This window comes from Strigops habroptila, chromosome 11 (assembly GCF_004027225.2).
Source record: "Strigops habroptila isolate Jane chromosome 11, bStrHab1.2.pri, whole genome shotgun sequence".
NCBI classification, from domain to species: Eukaryota; Metazoa; Chordata; class Aves; order Psittaciformes; family Psittacidae; genus Strigops; species Strigops habroptila.
The window spans coordinates 6,700,232-6,725,200 of record NC_046360.1 but is presented as its reverse complement, the minus strand read 5'-3'; the positions used below and the strand labels follow the sequence as shown (position 1 = coordinate 6,725,200).

The 24,969-nt window shown below is 39.8% G+C and overlaps 1 protein-coding gene across 1 annotated transcript in view; it reads left to right on the top strand.

Annotated features, from left to right (window-relative positions):
* Window positions 1–23,679, top strand: part of GALNT9 (polypeptide N-acetylgalactosaminyltransferase 9) — a 148,074-nt gene extending 124,395 nt beyond the window's left edge. The window contains exons 7-11 of the mRNA XM_030501646.1: window positions 3,311–3,496; window positions 6,884–7,021; window positions 9,295–9,390; window positions 16,824–16,991; window positions 17,708–23,679. Of these exons, the coding sequence (XP_030357506.1) occupies window positions 3,311–3,496; window positions 6,884–7,021; window positions 9,295–9,390; window positions 16,824–16,991; window positions 17,708–17,854 (735 nt within the window). The 3' untranslated portion in view covers window positions 17,855–23,679. The remainder of the gene's footprint in view (window positions 1–3,310; window positions 3,497–6,883; window positions 7,022–9,294; window positions 9,391–16,823; window positions 16,992–17,707) is intronic.
* Window positions 23,680–24,969: the final 1,290 nt, after the last annotated feature.

Below are 24,969 nucleotides of genomic sequence, written 5' to 3'. Positions count from 1 at the left end.
CTCGCATTGGAAATACGTTGTTATCCCAGAAGATGAGTCACAGACATGGAACTTGGTTTTCTCTGGTTGTCTGAAACATGTCTATTTCAATGTCATTTTGTGCTCACAGGTAGAAATAGTTTGCTTCCCATAGTAAGACGCTTTTAAGAACTCTGTTTGATAAATGCTATATGGATGTGTGTAATTATTTTTTTTTTTGCATAATTTCATAGTTAGATGTGGAAAGAAATGGGTTGTTTAGTACTGTTCAAATGGGTCATTAAATACAGTTCTGAAGAAGAAAGGAGGAGAACAAACCAGTGTCAGGGGCAGCCACTGACTCACCTCTCTTATCTGTTTCACGCAGTACAACTTTCCTTGTTCTTTCATCCTTCATTGTTTTTCAGAGCCTTCTTGTAGCTAGAGGCAGCCCAGCAATGGCTTTCTGAATTGCATGTGTCTTTCAATTCTGTGTCAGCGGGAGGAAGGTGCTGCTAAACCTCCCCACCCTCTTGATTGAGACACAAGTCTTCAGTACCATCTAAATCTCACACAACTGCCCTTAACTACTGGGATCTTGTCTGATTTGGGGTGCATGTATTTGGTTGTACTACGCTCTTCATTTTCATGTAAGTAATTGCTCTGGAAAGGAAGAGGACAAGAGCTTCACTCCATACTTAGCAGTGCACCAAAAGGGTGTGTGGGGATACAGAGACATGTTTGTGCTCCACTGAACAGCAACTAATCACAATGAAGTGAAACAAGAGACCTTGTCTGGCCTGAAAAGAAATGACCCACAGACAAGCAGCTGTAGCATTTATCTGGGATATGGACAAATGGTGGTGGGAGGATGTATGTCTGGTGATACATTGCTACCTCACTGCCTCCTCACCCTGTACACTGTACATCCAGCTCCCTCCTGGGAAACAGCCCCACTGGTTTCTGGTGACATACTCCACAAAAAAACAAGTCATCTGGGGTAAATCAGCATCTTCATGGGAAGCAAATTTCCTTGAATATTTCTTGGCTGTTTTCTTCCTTCCTTCCTTCCCTCTCTTCAGCAGATTTTTGTCTCTTTAAAGAGCAAAATGGGGCTGACGGGTAGGGGAAAGAAGTGACTGGTTGTAAATGTGAGGCAACGTAGACACTGCAGATGGGGCAGTCACAGTACAGGTTCCCACTGCCTGCACCAGGATCCTGGTGGCAGGGTGAGTGTTACCTGCCCTGAGGCTGCTGTTGCCTTTTCCTGTTTTGCTGCCTTCAAAGCCAGGTGTCTGAGTTCCCTGTGGATTTCATCTGGGGAGAATTTATCACTGATAAATAACTGTTTGTGGTGAATTTACAGATGAGCTAAACCATTTCCTTTAATGTTGCAGTTTAGTACGCTTTTCCTCTTCAGGTTTGCATGAGCACTGGCATTTGAAGGAAATAAATCTGCCGCTTAGATAAGGTATTTGCCATTGCTACCAAAATATATAAATGACAATTACAAGGTCATTAACCATAGCAAGAGAAAGAAAAATGTACGTGCATTAGATAGCTGACTTCCAGGATAAGTTGGGCAAGTGGCAGTACACTAAAGTGTACTGCTCATTTCCCCTTCTGACCATGAAAATCAATTAATTCCTTTCTTTTTTCATAGCACTTCCCCTTTGCACTGGAAACCTCAGCATATGCCAGGCCAAATTTACGAGCAGTGCGTTTTTCAGTGTATTTCATTTATCAAATGTAAATTCCAGTGGCCAGTGATTTACTACAGAACCATTTGGAAAGTGGCAAATACATATTACCTATCAGAGTATTTAGAGAAAAAAAAGAAAAGGCAAACTGGAGCAGAAGATTTTATCTGCCACTTCCCAAGCTATTTATCTTTGTCCCCGAGAAGGCAGCTTAGGTGAAGAACTGGCCCAGTGTTATTCTGGAGTGCATCTTGCCTAGAAATGAGCTCTTATGCTCTTCTATGACCTTGGAAAGCAATGGATTATTGTTTATATTTTACTACCTTTTATTTATTTCAGCTACATTATAGCACTAGGTGCAGACCTGAGGGAACTGAAAGGCATAAACTTCACTCACCCTGCATCACTCCATATCTCACTGATTCAAAGAGAAGTCCTCATTGTTTCCCCCCAGAGTTCACGCAGTGAATAATCAACAGGACAAAGCTGCCCAGTACATCACAGTGGTGCCTGGGTGATAGACTCCACTCAGTCCCTTTTTCCATCTTCATCAATTCGGGTGTACAGAGATAAGTGGCCATTTATTGCTTCTGATGTGACCAGGCTGCAGGTAAAGGTACACAGAACAGTTGCACCAGGAGTTTCTCCTTCCCTCGCTGCTGGCAGGTAAGAGCTGATGTAGGAGCACTGGCATCTGCTGTGCTCACATCCACTGCCAAGTGTGGCAGTAGCCCCTGTTGCTAAATAAACATGAGTTTCGCTTAATGGCCAGATTTACCTAGGCACCCTGAGCTGAGACTTGAGTCTCTATTCTTGGGTAAAATTTCCATGGGACATCCTGTACTGACCAGGTAAGTCAGTGCTTGTTTCTTACTGATGAAGGTAGGACAAAGCATGTCTGTGGCTGGAGAATTGCTGCACTGAAAATCAGTGAAGCCTGCAGGGGCTGGATTAGAAAAAGAAAAGAGTAATTGACTGACTCACAATCAAAGTCTAGGTTTCCATAATGAGAAAATAAGTGTGTTTCCATGCCTTTTTTCTGGTGGTATTGTGCATGTGGGTAATTTGTTTCCTTCTATTTTCCAAAGGTAGTGTTTAAAACCCCACATAACAGGCTGTGGTGTGGAACAGGTCATCTGAGGTGCTGATATACACTAAATGTGTATCAGATTTTTCTGACAGTCACACTTTTGTTTGTTTTTAATAGTTTGTGTCACAGTCACAAACTATTAAAAGTTTGTTTGTTGATTTGGAGAGCGGATACAGTAATCCCCACATAGACAGACAGATGATAGAATTTATTTTTGTTGAAGTTTCAGTAACAAGCACTAGGTAAATTAGTCCCTATGGTAGAGGTTGCCACCTTACAATTTAACTTCTGCCTAATGGTTGCAAGGACAGGGACATTATGGGGAAAGACTTGGATATTCGTGGCATGTAAATTTACATACCTAACACAGCCAGGCGCATTCACCTTGGACTCATCTATAGTCAATGTTTGCAGAGAGAGGTAAGTTGGATGATCATTCTGAATCGTACAACGGTGCCCATCTCTGACTGGGGAATTCTCTACATACAGCCTCTGAAAAGAAACAGAAGAAAACAAACAAAAACCCCCAACATGTAATTGTTTTTTCCTCCCCCTCTCCCAGGTCTGGCAGTGTGGAGGAAGCATGGAGGTGTTACCCTGTTCCCGCGTGGCACATATTGAACGCACAAAGAAACCCTACAACAACGACATTGATTACTATGCAAAGCGCAATGCCCTGCGGGCCGCTGAGGTCTGGATGGATGACTTCAAGTCACATGTTTACATGGCGTGGAACATCCCCATGGCAGTAAGTATGGGTCATGCTCTCTCCCAAACAGAGGCAGGAATGTGGATGGCTGTTCCTAGCTAGCTCTTCGAGGTGAAGGATAATTACTACAGGTGTACCAAGTGGGCTAAGCTTAAGGGGAAGAGTGCTTCTGTGCTCATGCGTGCTTAATATGAAGAGTTCTGCCATGTAAACTTGCTTCCTCAGTGTAAGTTTTGTTGTACACCCAGGAGCAGTGACACAGATTTATAATTTAACTAGAGCAAAATGTTTCAGGTTTATGTGCTTCCTCAGAAGAAGTCATTAATTTGGGATGCCATTAAACTTTGAGGTGTTCATATGCTACAGCGGTGAGGACTTCGGAAATGTCTATAAATAAATATCATCATTCATTGTGAGGCTCAATAGACCTCATGAGCATAAAAAACAAAGTATGTGATAAAAGAATCACACATTAAATAGTTTTACTGTCTACAGGCTGCGAGTTGCAATGTGGACATGTTCTGTTTCTCACTGTGCATACGAATTGTAGATGGCATGTGGGGGCCTCTAGGAATCCATGTAATATAAATATTAGATAAACTGTAGCTTCAATTTATCACTTTATTCTGTAAGTATATCACATGCTACATCTCCACTGAGCATAATTCTTGGAGAGGAGAGAGGGATGTTATATCCCAGTCAGGTGGAAACTGACTGCTGCTATATTCTTCAGTGGTATTTGCATCCTAATTATTCATGTGAAGGGGCACAGGGAGAGCAGCTGAGGGAAAGCATGCTCCAATCTGTAGGTAGTGATGGTTTAGTTAACCCTTGCATGGGGGGCTGGTCCAGAGCTGACTGAAGTACATGGAAGCAGGAGTGTTCCTACCAGAACAGGAAGGTAAGTCTTTGTGAATATTCAGCTATGACCTAGAGTCCATCAAAGTCACGAGAGTCTTGTCAGAGACTACATAGGATTTAGACTGTGTCCTAAATATCTACATACTAAATATGTACTTTGGTATCTAGGTACAATTTTTGTTCATTCCTACTGTGGTTTTGCAAATCTTATGCCTTATCATATTCTCCATGTGATGTCTGAATATGTCAGATGTTCACGTGTTCAAATTGCACTCACTGCTGTATCAGACACTCTGTGCAAGTTCTCTATGAAGATGTGTTTTGGTGACTTCTTTTGGCATGAGAGGTAATTGCAGAGAATTATTTTGCCTTAGCAAAAGGCAATACTGCGTAACTTCTTTCCCACATCAGAATTCCATGACAGCTGGGGGGAGACAAAGCAGCGTCCATTTAAGTTTTTAGGGCTGTTTTGGCCCTGTCTGTATCCATTTGATTAAACAGTCAGTTTCAAACAGGAGATGAAAATGTAACCTTGGTAAATTTGTTTGCTTGATGCCATCTCAAATGATTCTGGGAAAAGACAAGATAGTTAAATAAGCATTTACCCCAAAACATGATTTCCTTTAATCTCTCTGAGATTACTCGTTGATGTAGTTTTCTGCACTGGGCTATACAGCAGGAGCTTTTAAAAAAAACCTGGAACATCTACATTAAGAGACATAAAGTCAGCAGAAGTACTGAACATTAAAATTTTCTTTCCATAAAATAAATCGATTGATTGATAAAATGTGCATCATAAAAATAACCCTATTAGCTCTCACGAAAAGGAAGTGAGTGTTAGTGTTCACAGAGTTATTCCACTGTAGCATTCCACCTAGATGACCAAGAAGTACTGTCCTGTTATGAGCCACAAGAAAAACCTTCTGCAGGAGAACTAGAAACCCCACTGCCTGGTTAAAAAGACCACGTTCACACACTAAATGATGTGGACACCTCATTCTTGTGCCATCACACTGTAACCTGCATGTGGTGATTGCAGCTAATAGAGAAGTAAGCGCTGCACTTCCATAGCTGCTCCGTAGAAATGGCATCACAAACATGGCACTGTACTGACTCGTTTTAGAACAGCGCAAAAAGGAAGCAAGTAAAATACATGTTTTCTCACCAAACCCTATCCAAATTAACCCTTTCATAATTCACACCACCTTTTCCACAACTCGCTCCCTTCTAAGTTACTGAGGATCTGTGCATAATGTGTGTCTTCATCAGCAGATGATCTTTGGACACATCTGCAAGATCATATTCCTATAACCTTCAGCAGTGGTCAGTATAGCTTAGTTTAGTTAACCGAATAATTAGTTTGCCCCTGCTTATGATCTATTCCTTGACAATTTTAGTGATAAAGGAGTCTTATATTGAATGATTTATTGTGCTGAGTGCCTCCAAGAATTGCTCACCTTCCACGTAGCCTGAAGTAGTACGTAAATTAACATTCATTTGAATGGATGCTGCATAGAGAGCTCATGACAAAGTGTGCATCAGCAAGCAGCAGTGAGCACAGCAAACTCTTTATGTGGCAAATAGAAAAACCTGTTCAGTATTACACTTGTATTCTCTCCTGAAAATGAAGCATCTGTTGAGGATTCTAATAAACCCTGAGCTAAGATTTGCTGCTGTCTTGTAACCCTGCATTAGACATAATTTGTAAAACGTACAGGAATCTTTCTGGAGGGAATGTACATGGCATTTCAGACAGATCCACGCACAACTCCCCAGGATCAGTCCACTTGATTCATATGTGTCGGAAAAGATTTTTAGATGAGGTAACTCTGGCTGTCTTAATGTTGAACTATGATGATTTATAATGGTTTAAATCAACAGACACTACCTCAGGACCTGGCATTTCTTAAATGGCTGGGTTTGATCATATTGATTTGACTCTTCCAGCCTGTGTTTTTCATGGGATTTGAATTCAAACAAGAATTAAATTCTGAAGCAGAATTATAAAGAAGGTTTTGTGTTTAACTGCATTTTATGGCTCAGGTCTGCAAATGAGCTCCATTGCCAGTAAAACTGAATGCTGGTCTATGCAAATGTTTAATGGAGCTTAATGACTTTTTGAGCAGCTCTGCTTTGAAGTTTTAACAGGTCTGTTCTGATTTCATTTACATTAGTGAATACCCAAGGCTATTACTAGAGTAAACCATGATCACGCTGCCATATCTTAGATCAGAATTGCTGCCTAAATTCCTAATGAATCTGAAAGCAAAGGAGTTCAGGTTTGATTGCAAACATTTAGAATTGCTATAAGTGACAGCATTCTTATTGTATTCTTATTATTTTGACTTATGTTTGGTTTTTGCTTGTTCGTTATCCTTCTTTTTCCATTGACTTTCATTAATATTTATTGTCTGCTCTCAACAGCAGCTGTTTGATAAGCTGCTGCTTAGGAAAGAGAAGGAAATACAGCTTGGTATACAGAATGAACTCCAATTTGGTTTCAGTAAAGAACACAACTGTAAAGTCAATGCAGTGAGATTTCTTTATTCTTTTTCTGCTTTGTAGAATCCTGGAGTTGACTTTGGAGACGTTTCTGAAAGAATAGCTCTACGACAGCGACTGCAGTGCCGGAGTTTTAAGTGGTACTTGGAGAACGTCTATCCTGAAATGAGGGTTTATAATAATACAATCACTTATGGAGAGGTACTGTATGTCTTTGAAAATACATCATGGCTGCATTAGAGCAGTCTTTTCACCTTAGTGGTGACTATCAGGATGTACAGAGCAATTTCAAGTCAGCACATAGTAGCAAAAGAAATGCCCTCCCCTGCGTTTAATCACCACTAAGAAGTGTGGCTTTGAGAAGCTCTGTCCCTCTTGCTGGGGTATGATTGTGTAATGATGATACACAACCTCCTTGGTTTTCACTTTAGAACAGAGCAGCTCTGAGAACATAAATTTGGGGTAATTGCTTCCCAAATCGGATGCCATAGACATCCTCAAGAAAACATCAGCAGTCAAGACAGCTATAATAATTACAGTTAATGAGAACAGTTGAGTTTGCTGAATTGTTTTTAAGTAAAGAACCACCCTTTTTTGGGTTTTGCCAAACTAGCTGAAGGATTATGTTCACTTTATTAATCATTTTTGCATTCCTTATTGTTCAGGATAAAAAGCAACATACCCTTGCTCAGATTATGAGGTGAGGCTACTATTTGGCAGGTCTTTATCTCTTCATGAAAAAGTCAGAGGAAAAAACAATTTGCTGCTTTGCACTCAGATTCTGTATTTTCATTGTCACTTGGGTACTGGTATTGAGTAAGACCCTGGAACACCTACTCAGAGACAAATGAGTGGATAGGTTACTTAACCTTACTGAAATGCTCGATCTAAACATGTTAGAAATGTGTAGACATTTCAGTTCACCTCAGCTGTCTGGAACATTTCTTCCTCTGCTGTGAACCAATCAAAGCTCCCACATATGCTTGACCCCAGTTTGTAGCGAAGTCAGACATGCCTTCTGTAACTCCTTGAATCTGTCATGTGCCTATGATGTAAGGACTGCTGTCACGACTGTGAACTGGGGTGAAGTTCTAGGAGCTCTCCTGCTGCTTAATGTTCTTGCGATTCTGTTTTAATTGTCTACTTGAACTACAATTACATCCAAAGGCAATATATTTTCACCCAAGGCAACTAAATGGACATTCTTCCCTTCTGTTCCATTTGATCGACTTCATGTAACTCAGGCACTTCAGCTATTGATACAAAGTGCAAGTTTTATTGCATAATATCACTTTGCATCCTAATATAAGTATCCCTGGCAGTAAGGGGAAAGACATTTAGTAAATTCAACAAGAGCTATTAGTAACTGTCAGCTCTGAGAAGGCTGTTAACTGCGAGGAACATTGGCAGTTCTGCCAATGTTGTGTCAATTACACCAGACGGTTAGCAAGCTGGGCTCTAAAAAGAAGTTTGTTTCTGTTGAGTGGTCACATAGAAGGTTCTTGAGTCAAACAGGAAGTTTAGTGATGCAAGTATCTAATTCATTAAAACTTAAAATAAAATAAAACACACAAGCTATTTAGCTGGTATAAACTGGCATAGTTCCCTTTCAGTCTTAACATGCCTGCAATGAAAAAACTAGAGGCTTCATCCTAAATGACATCAAGTTGATATTTAATACTTTCTCTTCTGCTTATTTTCTTGGAGGAAAATATGTCTGGATTTTAGTGAGTTTAAAGGAAAATAAATGTATTGAGTAGATGTGAAACAGATTGAAACAGTAGTAAAAATATATTCCCTAGTGACTCAATTCACATTTTTTAAAGTCGTGCCATAAAGCTGTCTTCATCTTCTTTAGCCTTTATAGTACCTGAGTCATAAAATAAACCTTCTCAGATTTAACTGTTGAACCCCCTTATCCGATCAGATCCCCTGTTATGCTAGTACCCAATATGTTATCCCCTATACTATAACATCAAGAATCACTTACTGATTTTTCCAACACTTCATGCAGCAGCTATTCCTATATTATGGGGCCAGCCAAATACTTCACAGTCTAAACTAAAAGTCACCTGTTGACTGTTTCAAAGTATCTAAATAACTTCTTGTTTAAGAAGTTATTGCTGTATCCTTTCACAGCGATGTGCTTTATGTCACTTCTGTACCCAGCCATATCCTTTATTCTCAATTCCAGTAGAATGTTTTCACATGGGTTTGGTTTTTTTTTTTGTTTCTATATGAGCAAGAGGGGCAAACAAAATGATGCTATAGCAGGTTGTCCAGATTGTGTCTTTTCCTGGTGCAAAGTCACTACTGGCATTCTGTCATACCTGGAGAATCACCATGTGTTTCTCAGAGAAAAACAGTTTTACCTTGTTTCAGTAGCTGTAGTGCAGCTCAGATTTAGCTGTACTGGACTTGCATCATACAAATTAATTTCTACTACAATTGCTTTCTTTCTGATCCCATTACAGGTTCGTAACAGCAAAGCTAGTGGCTACTGTTTAGACCAGGGAGCTGAAGAGGATGACAAAGCAATCCTTTACCCATGCCATGGAATGTCTTCTCAGGTAAATGGTTAAAATCCTATCATTAATAAGAAACCTTTAACTTAAAGAATTTTCAGAAGAAACAAAAAGTAATTTGGTTTATTTGATTTGAGGTTGGCAATATATTCCTGAGATGCAAAGGAAAATAACTGGCTTTACTCCAGTCTTTCTGGGTGCCCTTTCCAAGGCTGTTCAGCATGTGAATCTATACATTGAAGATGCTAGTTAGGAAAACATAAGAATCTTGATAATTTGTTTTAGTAACAGAGAGCTCCACCACAGATCAATGAATTTAGATAGTTTGTGTGAGTGAGCAGCTCTTCTCGTTATGACTTGACTTGTTCTAGGAATAGTACCTCTTTAAATTAGCTGTTCATTGGTCCAATAGGCTCCTGTGCAGAAACGATTTAGCAAGCTGCTGGTGTGATTCCCCGAGTAGGCAAAAAGTTAAGCACATATTTAACATCAACTTCAAAGGGAATTAGGAACATCTTTTAAGTTAATGCTTTTCTAGAATAGAATTCTTTTTCACCAGTCCCTGTGTGTATTATTATTTTCTCAGAGATGTCTGAAGATTCTGAAATGGCATTTCTTCTTTCCACACTCATAGTGATGTTACTTGTTTTTTAAATACAAGTTGGGTATTATTTAAATCCAGGACTTGAGCTTCCTCTGAAATGTAATTCTAGTTTCTTTTGAAGTACCGTCTGAATCAAAACTACGTTAATGAACATTCTCATGTGTAAATAAACTCTGACCTTATCACAGACTTAACAATTATCTGGAGTTCAGTCATACATATATTGATTTGATTCCTGGCTCATCCATGACCGTGGAGGCATAACAAGAGTCACAAAATATAAATATTGCCTATAGTGCTTAATTGCAAGCTGGTGAGGAGTCACACCTGATTAGAGCAAAATTTCTACTGACAAAATGTCCACCCTTGGCAGGATTGTTATGGAACATTTGACTGACACTTTCCTAGCAGAAGCTGAAGGAACAGCCGTTGAGTAAGGTAAAAAATAGTGTTGTTTAATTAGATGTAAATGAGCCTCTCAAGAAGACTCTAGTTAGAGATGTCAAGGCACTCAGAGTTCAGTCTCTTGCTCTGTGCTAATTCTGACCAGAAAGCTGCAAATTCAAGTCCTTCCAGATAGTCCCTTTGCAACATCTAATCTCCCATCATCGTGCTAGCATTGGGAAGAATAATGAAATAAACGATTCTGACTGCTATTTATTTTATTAAGTCCTTAACCTACTTGTTTGCCTCCACAAGTCCTGTTTTATACAATATGCTTTGACTTCCAGAAGAAGAAAATAGATGAGGGTGTAAGTTACTGTGAATTTATTTGAAAAGAAGTACAACGTGCCTAGCTTCTCCTGACTTAACTCTTGTAAATCTGGGGACATAAAGCAGTTCACCTCTCAGCATCCAGCTCTGACCTATTTTTTCCATTAAGGAATACGTCATTTTCCTTTTAGTAAGATGTAAGTTTGTTGCCTAGTAAAGGATGCCTTTAGAATTGTGAGCCCTAGACTAAACACTGGGCAGCTTTTCTCAGGTGCAAATAAGAATACACAAATAATTTATTGCCCTAGAAGATGAAGTTGGGTAGTCACCAGTTCAGTCTCTTCTGTGTCCCTTCTCCTACAGGTCTTCAGTATCCTGTCTAAGTGAATTTTGTAAAAAAGCCCGAAAAGCTGTTTTTAGACTTCACTTTACAGCCACAAGCTAGAGCTCTTTTGTTAGTTGCACTGTATAAACACATAAAAAGAGGAAGCCACACTTCCCAAAACCTTAAAATCCAAAGTATCCCATGTGTGTGAGAATTATGAAAGTATGGGAAAGGCAAAAAGTTAATCTACCAAGTCATCCTGCAGCACTTTGCATTTCCCTTTAAAAAAAGGAGGAAAAAAAAGTTATCCCTCAGATATCAAGCAGAAGGCAGAGGTGATGTTTTGTCAAAGTTGAGTATTTCACAGACAAGCATGGGTTGGAGCCACTCAAAGGCAGCCAAGTTAATTAAAGATTACATAGCTGGAAAACTTCTATCATATCACACCACAATTTACAAAATTAATTCAGTATGAGAACCACAGCTGCACAAACCCTCATCAAGGATATTCAAGCACATAGCATGAAAGGTGTTGACAGCAAGCGTTTTAATATATTAAACAAACATTTTTAAAGCCCCTCTTCTCATCAGCCTGGGTGAGCACAGTTGTCTGTTATGTTTAGCTTTCAGTTTCTGACATTTTTCATCTCAAGCACAGGGCATGAAATACCCTGACCGAGTTGAGATTTGGGTTAGTTGTACATGCCTGCTGAATACATACGAATGTAAGCATGGAACTTGTTTTCACCAGGTAGACTATCACTGGTGCTTAATAAGTCCTACTGGTGTGAAAGTCTCTCATTTTTCAGCTACTGCCTTGCTTGTTTATCATACTCTTCAATTCTGACAAGCAATTTTAGTGATTTTAGTATACACATGGTTCTATTGAAAAAGAAAGCTGAGTTAGGAGTAAGATTACCGTTCATCTGTGATAAACTGTTCTGTTCTTCTACTTCTTGCCCTTCTTCTACTTCTTGCCATTCTATTTCCCTTGCATATTCCACACTCCTGAATGGTGGTGTCCTGCATTGCCAGTGAAAAATAAAGCCGCTCCACCGTTATTGCTCCATGAACAAAATGCTTTTCCCTGTGTATTCTAAAGATCAGATTTTACCATGACAAATCACATCTTTTCAATGACATCAGCTTTTAAAATTCTTTATTCAAACAGGGACAAGCTCTTTTATGGATGCTCTGGAATGCATTTAGCCTGAGTTTACATCAGTTTAGCTTGATGAATTTGGCTTGAGCTGAGTCAGGGTAACCTAACAGCTAAGAATATCCAGACATCAGTCTAAGTTGATTTCAAAACTCGGTTTGCAGAAAAATAGTGTCCTTTTTATATTTGTTCATTGGATCTGAAGTTTTAGTCTAATCCCTTTCAGGAGAAATTGTTTGCAAATACTGCTGGGAGAAACAGTCTAGGGCTGGAGAAAATTCAGAAACAAGGGAATATATTGGGGATCTTGAACTCTCTTGCCTCTGCACGTGGCCTCTCTTGTACAATCACTGTAAAGCCCATGGTTCCATAGCACTACATGATACGCTGTTGTTCTAAAAAAAATTTTAAAAAGGGGGGGACAGATACAACCCCCAGAAAAGTCGAATGTGCTGTTCTGGAAGCTTCTTAGCATGGTTAGAGGACATGCAGGTTTTGAACCATCTGAGAGCACTTATGCAGCCTCAGTGGAAATATTCACTGTCTCGGAGTCTGTCTCAAATGCTATGATGTGGAGCTGATTATATGGTATGTGAAAGAAGAGGAGAACTTAATAAAATGGCATCCTGGAATAGAAGGGCCCCGGTGAACAGCCTCCTTCTCCGCCCCCCTCTCTTCCCTTTCACACTGAGAGAAAGACCAGGCACTGCAGCAGTGAAAGCAGAACTCCCTCCGCATTGAGATCAAGAAAAAAGAAGGAAGCTCTCGACGTGCGGATTCCTGGAGCTCGCAGCTACGCAAACAGATGGGAGTAAGAGGAGATGAAAGGCTTTACTTAAACCATTGCTTGAGGCCAGATATTTAACGTTTTGCTTGGCAGAGCTATGGCTTTCCAGCGTGGCACACTGGGGAGCAGGTCTGATTGCTTAGAGTGGGGTGGATGAAAAGGAAGTTTCTTCACTTGCAGGAAGCAGTGGGTGAGGTTCTGTAACAAACCTGGAAGTTTGGTAACTTGTGATCTGTTTGTCTTGTGGTGACGCGTATTCTGGAGACTTAAGGTATTTCGGATGCCTGTGTAGCTCGCTGTTTCAGTCTGTGTGTCAGCTTACAGCTTACCTTAACCTGCAGGGCCAAATGCTCAGTAAAGTTTTCCTTTTGCTTGGAGAACAAGAGTGTGAGAGAACGGTTAAATTTAGTGCGGGAAGCTACCAGACCCATCCCTGTAACTGTCTCCTCCTATTACGTACTGTTATTTTGTGCTTTTTTTCACTTGACTGGAAATTAGCAGGAATGGATTTTGTGAAGTCAAATCCTTCAGTTAAAAGCTGGCATTTTACTTATCACATTGCTTCTCCTGGAGGATCACCTGCCACAGGCAGCACCGCTCACTATTTCTGAACCAGATATGGTGGCTTTGACAAACAACCTTTGACATCTTTTCCATTCTGCTCAGATTTCTGAATGTTAAAGGGAGAACTATCTCACGTTATCATGGGTACGGCAGATAGTATCAGGATTAGATCTTGGAGTATTTAATAGAGCACTTACCTTCAGTGTCTTTTATGTGGGTCCTTCAACTCTTCTCAGATAAAAGAGAAAATCTGAGCGAGGGTCCATCCTCGTGATGTGTAAAACTGTGTTTCAGTTCTGCAGCTTGCAATGGGAGTATGCGGACACCTGAGGCTTTCAGCCCATCAAGCCTTGCAGACTTTTTTTTTCTTTGTGAAAGGGATCGGATATTCCTCAATAAAGGGGACTGTGTCATTTGATTTTGGCTGGCTGGTACTGGGAATGGATTTGGCTTCATGTATCGTGCCCACAGTTCTAAAGCAAATTCAGAGGTTCTTTCTTTCTTGGTATGGTACTGGCACTTAACATCAGATTTGAACGCAGCAGGTGTAATTTTCACTATTTCATGGACTTTGTGTCCCAGTTCTTAAGGGAGATGTTATTGTATAGTAGCTTCTTGAACCTTAGTTTCTGGTCTGATTTTGCAGAAGCAGGCACTAAAGCTTTACAATATAATATGGTGTGAACTAATTGTTTGTGGGTTGTTTTTTATAATTTTATTTTAGGATAAGCCTAAGTTTTCATGACTGTTGGAACTCTTGACAGAAAGTACAGATTCAGGAAAATTAAGGCCCATAATATTCCATTAATCTCACCATTGTACAGACAGCAGCTTCCTGCACTGAGCTGTCACACAAATGCCACTTCCAATATTGAAGATAGTTTGTAATAGAGTTGGTGTATCTTCCACTGCTGAGGCCTACGCAGAGATGGCACTTTCTGCTTTGACAGGCTTCTGTATAACAGTGTCTTTCTCAAGTACATGGCTGCTGTGATGCAGAGCACATGCAATTCTGGCTACTGAGATTCTAAAGACAAAGAATATTTTAGACCATTTTGGTATCAGTACAGAAAATGCTGCTCATCTTAAACCACAGGGAAATTTGATCCCATACTATGGAGCAGGCAGCCTGTTTTAAACAGTGGTGCTGATTATCTGGAGAAGGCAAAGCAAACCAGGTCGCTAGAAGGTATTTTGGGACCTGTAGAGATATAACAAAGACTGCAAGGTGAACGCATTTCCCAGTCAGTGGAAGTTTCAGCCATGCAGTTCATGTGAACTGTGCTGAGTACTCATTAGATATGAGAAGTATGAAATACACAGACTAGTTTTACTTTAAAAAAGGTTTGTAGTGAGCTTTTGGGTTTTTTTTTTCCTCCTTTGTAGGGAATAAAGGAAGTTAATTTGTTCAAGCTGGCAGTCCATTCATATTTTGATTCACTTTGCTTGCTTAAGCTTTTTCTACTTATGTCCCCTGTACTCTTACAGTAAAGTAAAAAAGAGTGTCGATTTAGTGTGTACAGACAGTGCCTCAACAATGACAATGCTCACACCAAGGAGCATCCTCATGTGGTTATCCCTCTGTTTTGTCTTATGTAGGCTCTGTTCTAACCCTGCACTTCACATGGTTGCTCTGAACAGACATGACAGGTGGGAAAATGAACACATACTTTGTCAGAGGGCATCTGGTCCAGGAGCAAGCAGACCATGCTCTTTTTACCACCAGCAAGATACGATTATTCCCAGCATGATTCTTCTGAGGTTAATAAGGATGGCAGTAGAAAGCTAGACTCCAATCTGAGGGGGTTCGATTGACTCTTAATGATATCTCATGCACTGATCAGTCACATCCAATAAATGGCAGGCTCTTTTGACCTTCCTTCCCTTTTTTGTTAAGTAATTTCAGCCATATAACAGCAGTAAGACCAGACAGGCAGTGAATTTCCTGGGCGATAACTGCATTTCTTTGGTGCCTCAGCTCTTTACCCTGCAGCATCCAGCCTCACAGCATACAAGCCATGCAGCTGACTCCATTTTGCAGCCTTGGCACCTGGGTGCTGCACTTGACTACTTCTAGGGTAAGAAGGGCAAAATATTATGCTGGTGTAATGACACTGGATTTAAACAGAAAAGAAGTGACAAGTAGGTGCGTCTGATTTGACATACTGGCCTGCTGCCAAATTAACATGGTGCATTTTCACTTTAATGTGCTTTGGCATCTCCTTCAGTAGGCTCTCCCTCAGCTATATAGGAAGTAACAGTAATTAAGGGGATTGCTTATAATTTTTGCAACTTGTAAAGGAGGACTCCATTGCTACCATAGTCATCTCAGTCCAATGTGACACAGAGTGAACCCTTCCCCTCTAAATGAGTATCCCAAAACCACCCGTAAGGCTTTGAGGCTTTATTAGAATACAGATTGAAACAGACTGCAGACTTGGAAGTGGCAGATTTCTCTCTCACACAGAGATTATAAGAGACCGATTTTTTTATGTCACCTTGTACATATGGATTCTTGTTTTCCTTGAGGGCCATTTTACTGTGAAGGACTTGAGGCAAGTAAAATCATCACTTAAAACAGAAGAAAGGTTAAAAAAATATAGACTCTTGTAAAAATTAACATGACTGATTGTGCCTGATTAAGTTTATTAAAGAAACCCCTCTAAAATAAATGGCCCTCACCTGAAGCCTCTAATTACAGCCAGCAGCATTTACCACCTCACTAAACTGCACAACATTTAAGACTCACACAAAACCGAAATACCAGTGTGATTCTTTATGATGTTGGCCTGAAGCATATGTTAGCAAATTTGCTGCTGTTTCTCTCATGATTTCTTTTTTCCTCTCATATTTTTGGATCCTGGATGCATGCTTGGATTTTTTTATTTACAAAAACTAATTAGACTTGTCGCTATCAATAGCCTCTAACAGAGCTCTTAAGAACAAAGTGCATGACAAACTGGCATTGAGTCTTGTTAAACCAACTCCTGCCGAGTGGGTAGGATTTACATACTGATTACTTCACTTTCTTGAGTGCCCTCTTGCAGTGAAAGAGGGGGTAGGGAATGGTGGGGAGCAGAGGTGTGAAACAAGGGAATATTGTGCCCTACAAGAGACCTGTCTGGGTAAAACAGGTTTCCCAAGCTTTGAACACTGTACGCCAGACCAGGAAGGTCCCAACACACAGCAGGATGAAGGACTCCTCTTCACCAGCACTTGGGGCAAAAGCTGGCAAAGAAGTCAGCTGCAGGCTGACTTTGTGTCCCTTCACTGGGGTCCTCAGGGCTGCAGTTAAAGACTTCCCTCCCTTTCTTTTCTTCCCTAGCTTGTCCGCTACAGCTCCGAGGGTGTCCTGCAGCTGGGACCGCTGGGCTCCACGGCCTTCCTGCCCGACTCCAAATGCCTTGTTGATGACGGGAAGGGCAGGACGCCTACCCTGAAGAAGTGTGAAGATGTCCTGAGGCCAGCACAGAGGTTCTGGGATTTCACACAGGTATGGAAGAGTTCAGGGATAGGTTGCAGAGATAAGCTGGAGAGGAATGCTGCTTTAGAGGATATTTAATGGAAAACAAGGGGGCCTTTAGAGGACTATTGTAGGAACTCCCCCTTATGCCTTCTAGAAATAGTCAGATATGTTTTCTATAGTTCATGTGCTATCCAGGAATTTTCTTGTATTATTACTAGGAATTTTGAGGAGTGCTTTCCAGGAATTTTTAGTTATCCTTTCTTGGAATATTATTGATTTCTGTAGTGATTGTAAAGAACATACTCGTAAAATTTTTGCGTCTAGGAATTTTTGTTTCTAGAACTTTTATAGAATTTTTCTAACCTCTTTCTAGGAATTTTTAGACCAAAGCTTTAAAATAATTTTCAAGACTTTCAAAGGCATCCTTACAGTTTCCGAGACCTCCTGTATTTTGGGGTCTGTAGGGATTCTCTAGTGCTTTTTAGAGATTTCCTAGTGCTTTCTGGGGAATTTTCTAGCAATTCTTAAATCTAGAATTATCACAGAGTTGTTTTGGCAGTTTCTATGGATTATCTAATTTCTCCTAGGAATTTCCAGTACTTTCTAGGGACTTTTATCACTTGGCATATACAGAACTTTCCAGGCATTTTATAGTGTTTTCTAGAGATTCACGGATGGAGCACTATTTTTCTTCTAGTCTTTTCACCTTTTCTAATCCTTCTTTTCTTTTTCTTTTTTCTCAGAATGGTCCAATCATCAGCAGAGATACTGGCCGTTGCCTAGAAGTGGAAGTGTCAAAGGATGCAAATTTTGGGCTCAGATTAGTTGTACAAAGGTGCTCGGGGCAAAAATGGATGATTAGAAACTGGATAAAACATGGCCGACACTGACTGCCGGGGCTCAGAAGTTGCCTCTCCTGCCGTTGTCCATCGCTCAGTGTGCCATATCTTGCAAGGCATTTGTCTTACAGAAAATTAGTCTGAACTGGACTTGACTTGGCTCTCAAGTCCTCCAAAGTCTTTTCCTTTTCAAAGGAAAAAAAAAGAAGAGAAAGAACAGCAGACATATACATGCCCTATTTGACTCTCCCTTGCTCCAGTAGATGACCTGGGAAGCTTAACAAGAGTTTTCTGTTGATTTGGAAGTCTTGTGAAAATCAGAACACAGCAGAAAAGTGGGTTCGCTAAGCTCTCCTAGAGAAATTGGCAGACAGATGTTTCTGTGATGAGTTGAAAGGAGAGATCCCAATACTGCCTCATAAAGAGAGTTCTCTGATGGGTAGCTTTTTAGCTTTAAGTTATTGACTGGTGCACAACTCCTATGGTGAATAATCATGTGCCTTTTTTATTGTACTTCGTATAAAAGGGGACTGGTCAAATCCTACCTTTTCAGCATGTCTGGTTCATTGTACTAAACAAGAAGATCTGTAAATAACACTGGAAATATAATACAATATATGATAAATTTCAAGGTTGATTGTTTAGGAGTCTCTGTTTCTAGAAAGAGACTGTTCTGCAAATGTTTACAGGTGGTTCTCAACCTTCAAGCTGCTAAAAAGCAGCATTTTAGAGACCTCTTCTAGTTAGACACAGGTAAATGTTGAATAGGTAAAATAGCCACATGCTCCATGATCTTGCCACATTTTACATTTCTTGGCTGTAAAGGCATCACAATATAGTCCTTGCATATTTAACTCTTCTGAGGCAGTAAATGTCCTAGTAGAGGGATGTGTTTCTAGAGGCCTCAGTTTGCTCCACAAGGCCCGAGTTTGTAAGTGCAAGGTTCCTACCTGCAGTGCTGTGCATGCAGGTGCGCTGTTGTGTTGTTCCAGAAACTGCCTGGAAGCTGGATACTCGTGACTTCTGGAAAGAAGTTGACAGACTTAGGTGCCATCTGTGGAATGTAACAACTTAAATCCTACATTTCATTACCCATCCTGTGAAAATGTCAAATGTGAGCAAATATGCTTTGTGAGCACTGTCTGATTTTCTGACCAAACCAACAAAGTCTTTTTGGTATTTGAAGAACAAATAAAAACCTAGTGATAAGAAGGCAAATTAGAGAAAGAACTAGGCAGCATATATAAATACTGTTACTCTGAAATATAAGTATTTTAGTGTAGTTGACCCATTGACAGCATCTTTGTGAACCTGAATTTAATGATGTATCCAGTGGTTCACGCAGTATCTGTGCACAGGTAGCCAGAGTAATGACAAGGCCTTACCCAGAAAGCTGTCAAAGTTGATGACCACCGTCAACGTCAGCAGGCTTTGGATACAGGTCCATGGCAGACAGCTTTTCATTAGAGAAGATTCAGTCATACTGAAGGAGAGATAGAAATGGTATCTGTTAACTTCACTGTTTAATATTTTATAGTAATTTTTTAAAGAAGTTTTGTTTTACTGAGCCAGGGAAACGGGTAATTGCAGACACTGTGGTACTGTGAATCTTGGTGATCTGTTTCTTGAACAGCTTTTGCCATTTCTATTTCAAGGCATGCTGAACAAAATAGAATGGAAAAAAAGTTAATTTTTCAAAGTCATGATATATAATAAAATACTTACTTTTAACATGCAGAATCCATCAGTTCTTGTCAACTCTGGGTTGGTATCTAGAAAGCATATCCCTATATTTTGCCCCGAGTTTATTTTTGAAATGGAGTGTGCAAGATGTAATACAAAGCCAATTCTCCTGGAGTTTATTTGTGGCTCATTGCTAATCTTTAAATAGTCACATGATCAGGTTATGCATGAATATATACAAAAGAATACATCTGCGTGAGAGTCTAAATACAAAAATGCTTTAAAATTCTGTGTTTATGGTTAGTTGAACATGCCCTCTTGGATGGTGTAGTAAGACCTGCAGGGAGAGGGAGCATCTTTAATAAATCAAGCAATACAATAAAAAATCATGGACAATCATTCAAGCCTTCCTGTCGATCTTCAACAGGTAGGAAGCTTCAGGCTAAATACAGATTGTGAACAGTTGCCCTGTATTTAACCTCCCATTAGACAATTTAAAAGGATAGGTATGATCATTGGATCAGGTGTTGAACACTTTGTAGAGGAGTTCTATTTCTAAGAGACTTTTCATCTTCTCTCTAGATATAGTTTCTCCCTTTTAAACTGTATGAAAGCTGTATTCTGCTTTTGTTTAGTCTGATGGAGTTTTTTGCCTTGACACATTTGGCTGAGGGAGATGAGCAGGCAAAAGAAGGGAAAGACCAGTTTGGTTAAACCAGTTGAGCTTTTTGGGGAGTAACATCACAGTTCATACACACCATCTGTAGTCTTTCCAATGAGAAAATGGTAACTATTTTATATGAAGATGGCTGGAAACTGGAAGTAATTATGTATCAGTGTGACTACTAAATGCCTATTAGGGTATAAAGTTACTATACTGAACAGAAGCAAATATGCAACATGCTTTCCCCCTTTTTCTTTTCTTTGTCTTGAATTACCAATCTATGCTTGATCCTCAGTTAGCAGTGGGCCACCAAGTCTTTCAAATTGCGGGTAAATGAAAAAGGAAGGCTGAATATTTGGACGAACACCAGGTTTTAAATTTACTATCCTAAAAGAAATGTTGCATTTTTGGGTTTAGGAGATTGGAAGCTGAGAAGACCAGATAGATGTGGCAAAGATTTCAAGCAAGCATGATAAGCCTTCACTATGACACCACCACCATGAATGTGAACTGGTTGTCTTGGAATTTTGCTACTGCAAATTTTGTTACTGCTTTCAGTGCACAGTGCAAAGCATTTCGATGTGGCCACACCATCCGACAGAGAGTAGTCAGTCCTGGCAAGCCTGGAGTGCAGAGCCACGGGCTGCAGGCGGCTGGTGAGAACCAGACTGTCCATGTAAGAAGGAAAACAGAGTTTCCTGATAAATAAATGGCTCTGAGACTTACAGAATAATATACCAGAGAATCATAGAATAGTTAGGGTTGGAAAGGACTTTAAGATCATCTAGTTCCAACCCAATATATAAGAATTCAAATAACTCTTAAAGGCAAAGCTGGTATTTTCTGTGATTGTTGTTTTTTAAAGATTTACTGAAATAATTTCTTAAATTTAAAGACTACATCTGTTGGATTATTTTTACTTTAGTCTTTACCTGTATGAACCACTGCTTTGGCTGTGGTATAAACATGGTGACTCTGCATGTGAGAGGGTCTTAAATATTCTCTCATAAAAGGAATAATAATAAAAAAAGCCTTGAGTATTATCTGTTTTAATCAAAGCCTATGGGTCTTTTGTCAGTATTTCAGCCCTTCGTATAATCTGAAGTCCTGCTTAATGTTTTCAAATTAACAGTCTTGTTTCCCACAGTGCAAGAATCCAGGTATTATAAGTATTTAATGTATGCCTTGTAGAGAAAATTCAGCCAAAAATCTTCAGTTGCTATTTTGTTTGATTTAGGAGATTATGGAGTTAAATACTAGGTCCTAGGATGGAAGAATAGAAGGTGAGAAAGAATATCAAGTCTACTATGCTGCTAGTATACTAGATAGTATAGTTTTACTGGCAAACCAGTAAAAATACTACTTTTGTAATTATGTCAAGAACCCTAAAAATTAGTTGAGTCATTTGGGAGGGGGCAGAAAAGCCTTTCTCCTTTGAGAGGCATAAACTATTTTCCAAGCTGAATTAATTCCTGGCCTGATTAAAGCCACTTGTTACTCCACCAAAATGTCCCTAGCTTTACTAGCTCACTGGTTCCTGAGGCATGCTAACCTCCCATGGGAGGCAGCCAAGAGGAAAAAAAAAAAAGGCTAAAAAAGATGTTGTTGAAGGACCCGATGGATTCCTCTGTGATTATGTAAAGATCTGTATTGTTCTCACCCATGAGGCTTGAGAACTTTTCAGGATGGTATGCATCCAAAAAGCAAAACTCTGGTTCCACAGAAGCGATCTAAGACGTAATATGGAAACAAACAACAGGTCTTCATACGTGTTCTGAAAGTGTGGAACTATCTTATCTCATTTAAATGAATAAGGTGGGGCTTGATGTGTCTGAAGATCAGATCTTTGCAGTCCTTTCTTTGTATTTCTTTTCATCAGCCTGCTCCATTTTAAAAACCATGGTCTAGTAGATGAAAACCTCACTTGCTGTGTGACAAGGGGTGTAATCTAGCTGACACAGGACAGCTGCAATTTTAAGCACTTAAGCTAGAGCTAATAAGATTTAATGAAATAGCACCAGTCCTAATCTGTTCTTTAGATCAATTACACAGCATGTAATTCCTTGATATCCAGTATTCATTTGAAATGCTTCATTAACAGCCACATTAAAGCACATTATGGCCTGTTTCGGGACCAAATGCATTGGGTTGTAAGAACTTTAATAGAAGTTGGAGTTCAGAGGGAGTTTGGCATATTGCTATTCAGTTAGGACACAAACACCTTTGTTTTTTTTTCATGAAAGGCTTTGGGAGGAAGAACAACTGTCAGAATTTGCTTAATTGAAAATGTTTCTAGCAACAATACTACATTTTTTACTACTGCTATTGTGACTGCCTGCTGCTTACTGCTAATCAAAGCTGATGGTGAGGTCATGCCACAAATAAAAGATGGTACTGCAAGTAGAAGAACCAGCTTCTGGTTCTAAGAAGCTGGGTAGAAACCAGGTCTTCACATGTCTCCAGATCTGGGTGCCACCAAAGTAAACTTACTGTTATGTTTTCTCTGGAAAGAATCCCCAACTTAACACATTTTTGTATTGCTTCACCAGGAATACCTGTTCAAGAGGCCACTGTAGCCTGTACCTCTAAATCACATTTTGCAGATACAATTTGTTTTGTGTGTGTATATGTAATGTTAGTGGAGTTAAGGTGAGAGCTGTTAACTACTGAACACATAGAAAATACATTAGATCTACTGAAGTGTGCGCATCATGCATTTACAGCTTCCTGTGGGGTAACCAGGATATTCTTGAAACACTAATGCACTGAGTGCATTCTTCTGGAGATGGACTCTGCTTACTTAGTGAACTGAGGGAGCTTGAAGAGTAAATACTGAAATTATGTAGTTAATGGTTCTCAGTGAATTTGGCACAAAGTACATCAATATTTACATCTTCTAAAAATGTAATTAATTAGCTTCAGGTTCACTCTTACCAATCTCCCTGGTTTACTCTGATAACTGTTGAAAATACCTGGTCCCTAGCAAGCCCTGGGATGCTTATGCGTGTGAAGATTTAGCTGTGTCCTCACAATGCCCCAGCCATCAATGGTATGAGAAAACTATGATAAACAGTGATGTCTTCAGTACATTGTAATGGATTTCAGAATGGTTTCACAAAATGCACCGACTTGTATTACAAAAGCATTAATGATATGTAACTAAAGGTATTGCGTTCATGGGTTGCCCTAAGCAAAAACACTGATATCTTTGGCCAAGAATACTTACTCATAAATATGCCAGTGAAGCAGCATCTGGCAACCTGATTTTGAAGAAGAGAATTTCTGAATAAAGAGCGTTCCTCAAAGGCATTATAGAAGCACTTAATTACTTGGCATAGCGTTGCAGTTTTCTATTGGCCATCAACGAGGATTGTGCAGTTTTCAAACTCTTTGTAAAAAGTTTAATTTAAAAAAATACTGCAGCAACTAGAATGCAAGTTGTGACTGCAAATCATTTTTCATTATGTGGCACATCATCAAACCAATTTGTATTTACACTTGAAAAGATAATAAATTACTATGCATTTTACTGCTGACATGAGCTGCATTTTTTATCATTGTACATTTGAACACCTTGTATTAAGATTCAAAGTCGTCACACAAAGGAAAACTAGAAAAACAAAGTACACATGCATTTTAAATTTTAAATTGCACTTAATCTGTTCTGAAAGGTAGTCAGCCCATTTTCGAGATGAGCACAGCACACTGCAGCAAATCACAAGCTGTTCTAAAGCGCATGAGCTCTGTGCACGTCAGAGGAGATGCATCACCCCACGCTCATTAGAGACGTGGCCCCTAAGCACATGCATCCAAAGCCAGACTGGTGACAGTACACACTACAACTGCATTGTGGCTGTCAGACCTGAGGGGAGGCTTGTCTTGCCATCCCAGTACAAAGATGTACTTGTGTAACACTTGCAGGTACCAATCCACACAGCAGTACAAGCTCTGTTCTTGTGTGGTCCCACCACAACTAGTAAGTGCTCCGCAAGAAATGTTCAAACATAGATTAAAACAATCCACATAAAAAAAATCTGACCTTGGAATCACCATTCCTGGAATCATTGAACAATGGGGAAAAATACACCATGGAACCACAGCTGGGAAGCTGCTGATGAAAGCATTCTCTTTCTAGAAGCTTTGCATTGGAGCTATGTTTTAGCAATTCAGATGTGTAAGAGCACAACTGATCTGTCATTGATGTGTTGTTACTGTTATAAAGAACACAACCAAAGAAACAGAACAACGTACGCTTCCCTAATTGTCTAGTTAATACAAAGGACTGAAGGATATCCCATACCATGTGACCTGACCCATATCAACAGAGAGGCTGGATTTGCAGGTGATGTGAAATGTCATTGCTCTGCTGCAGCCAAGGAAGTGGTGGGAACTACAGTAATTCATACCAGCTATAGACCTGGTCTGTTGCCACTGATGATATTGCTATTGACTTGATTTTCTTTTCTGCTTCCAAAGGCACTTTTCTCTTCCCAAAGGCAATAGAAAGGGGATATGAAGTGCTTATGAACTCCCTCCTACACTGTCATACTTCTACCAGAAGCCCACACAGCCCATCACCTCATCAGTGAAAACAGTCAGTAACTGATGGTTAGAAGAATGAAATAGGAGACAGGGGAAATGTAGAATGATCCTTTCATGATTCATCTCCCCCTAGTTTCAAAAGGTAAGGACTTCCCAAGCTAGAGGCTATACACACCAATCCAACCATTAGATTTAATAACTACTGTGGGCCTGTATGTATGTATCTAATCCACTTATACCTCTGGATGTCACAACATTCTGTTGTAATAAATAGCAC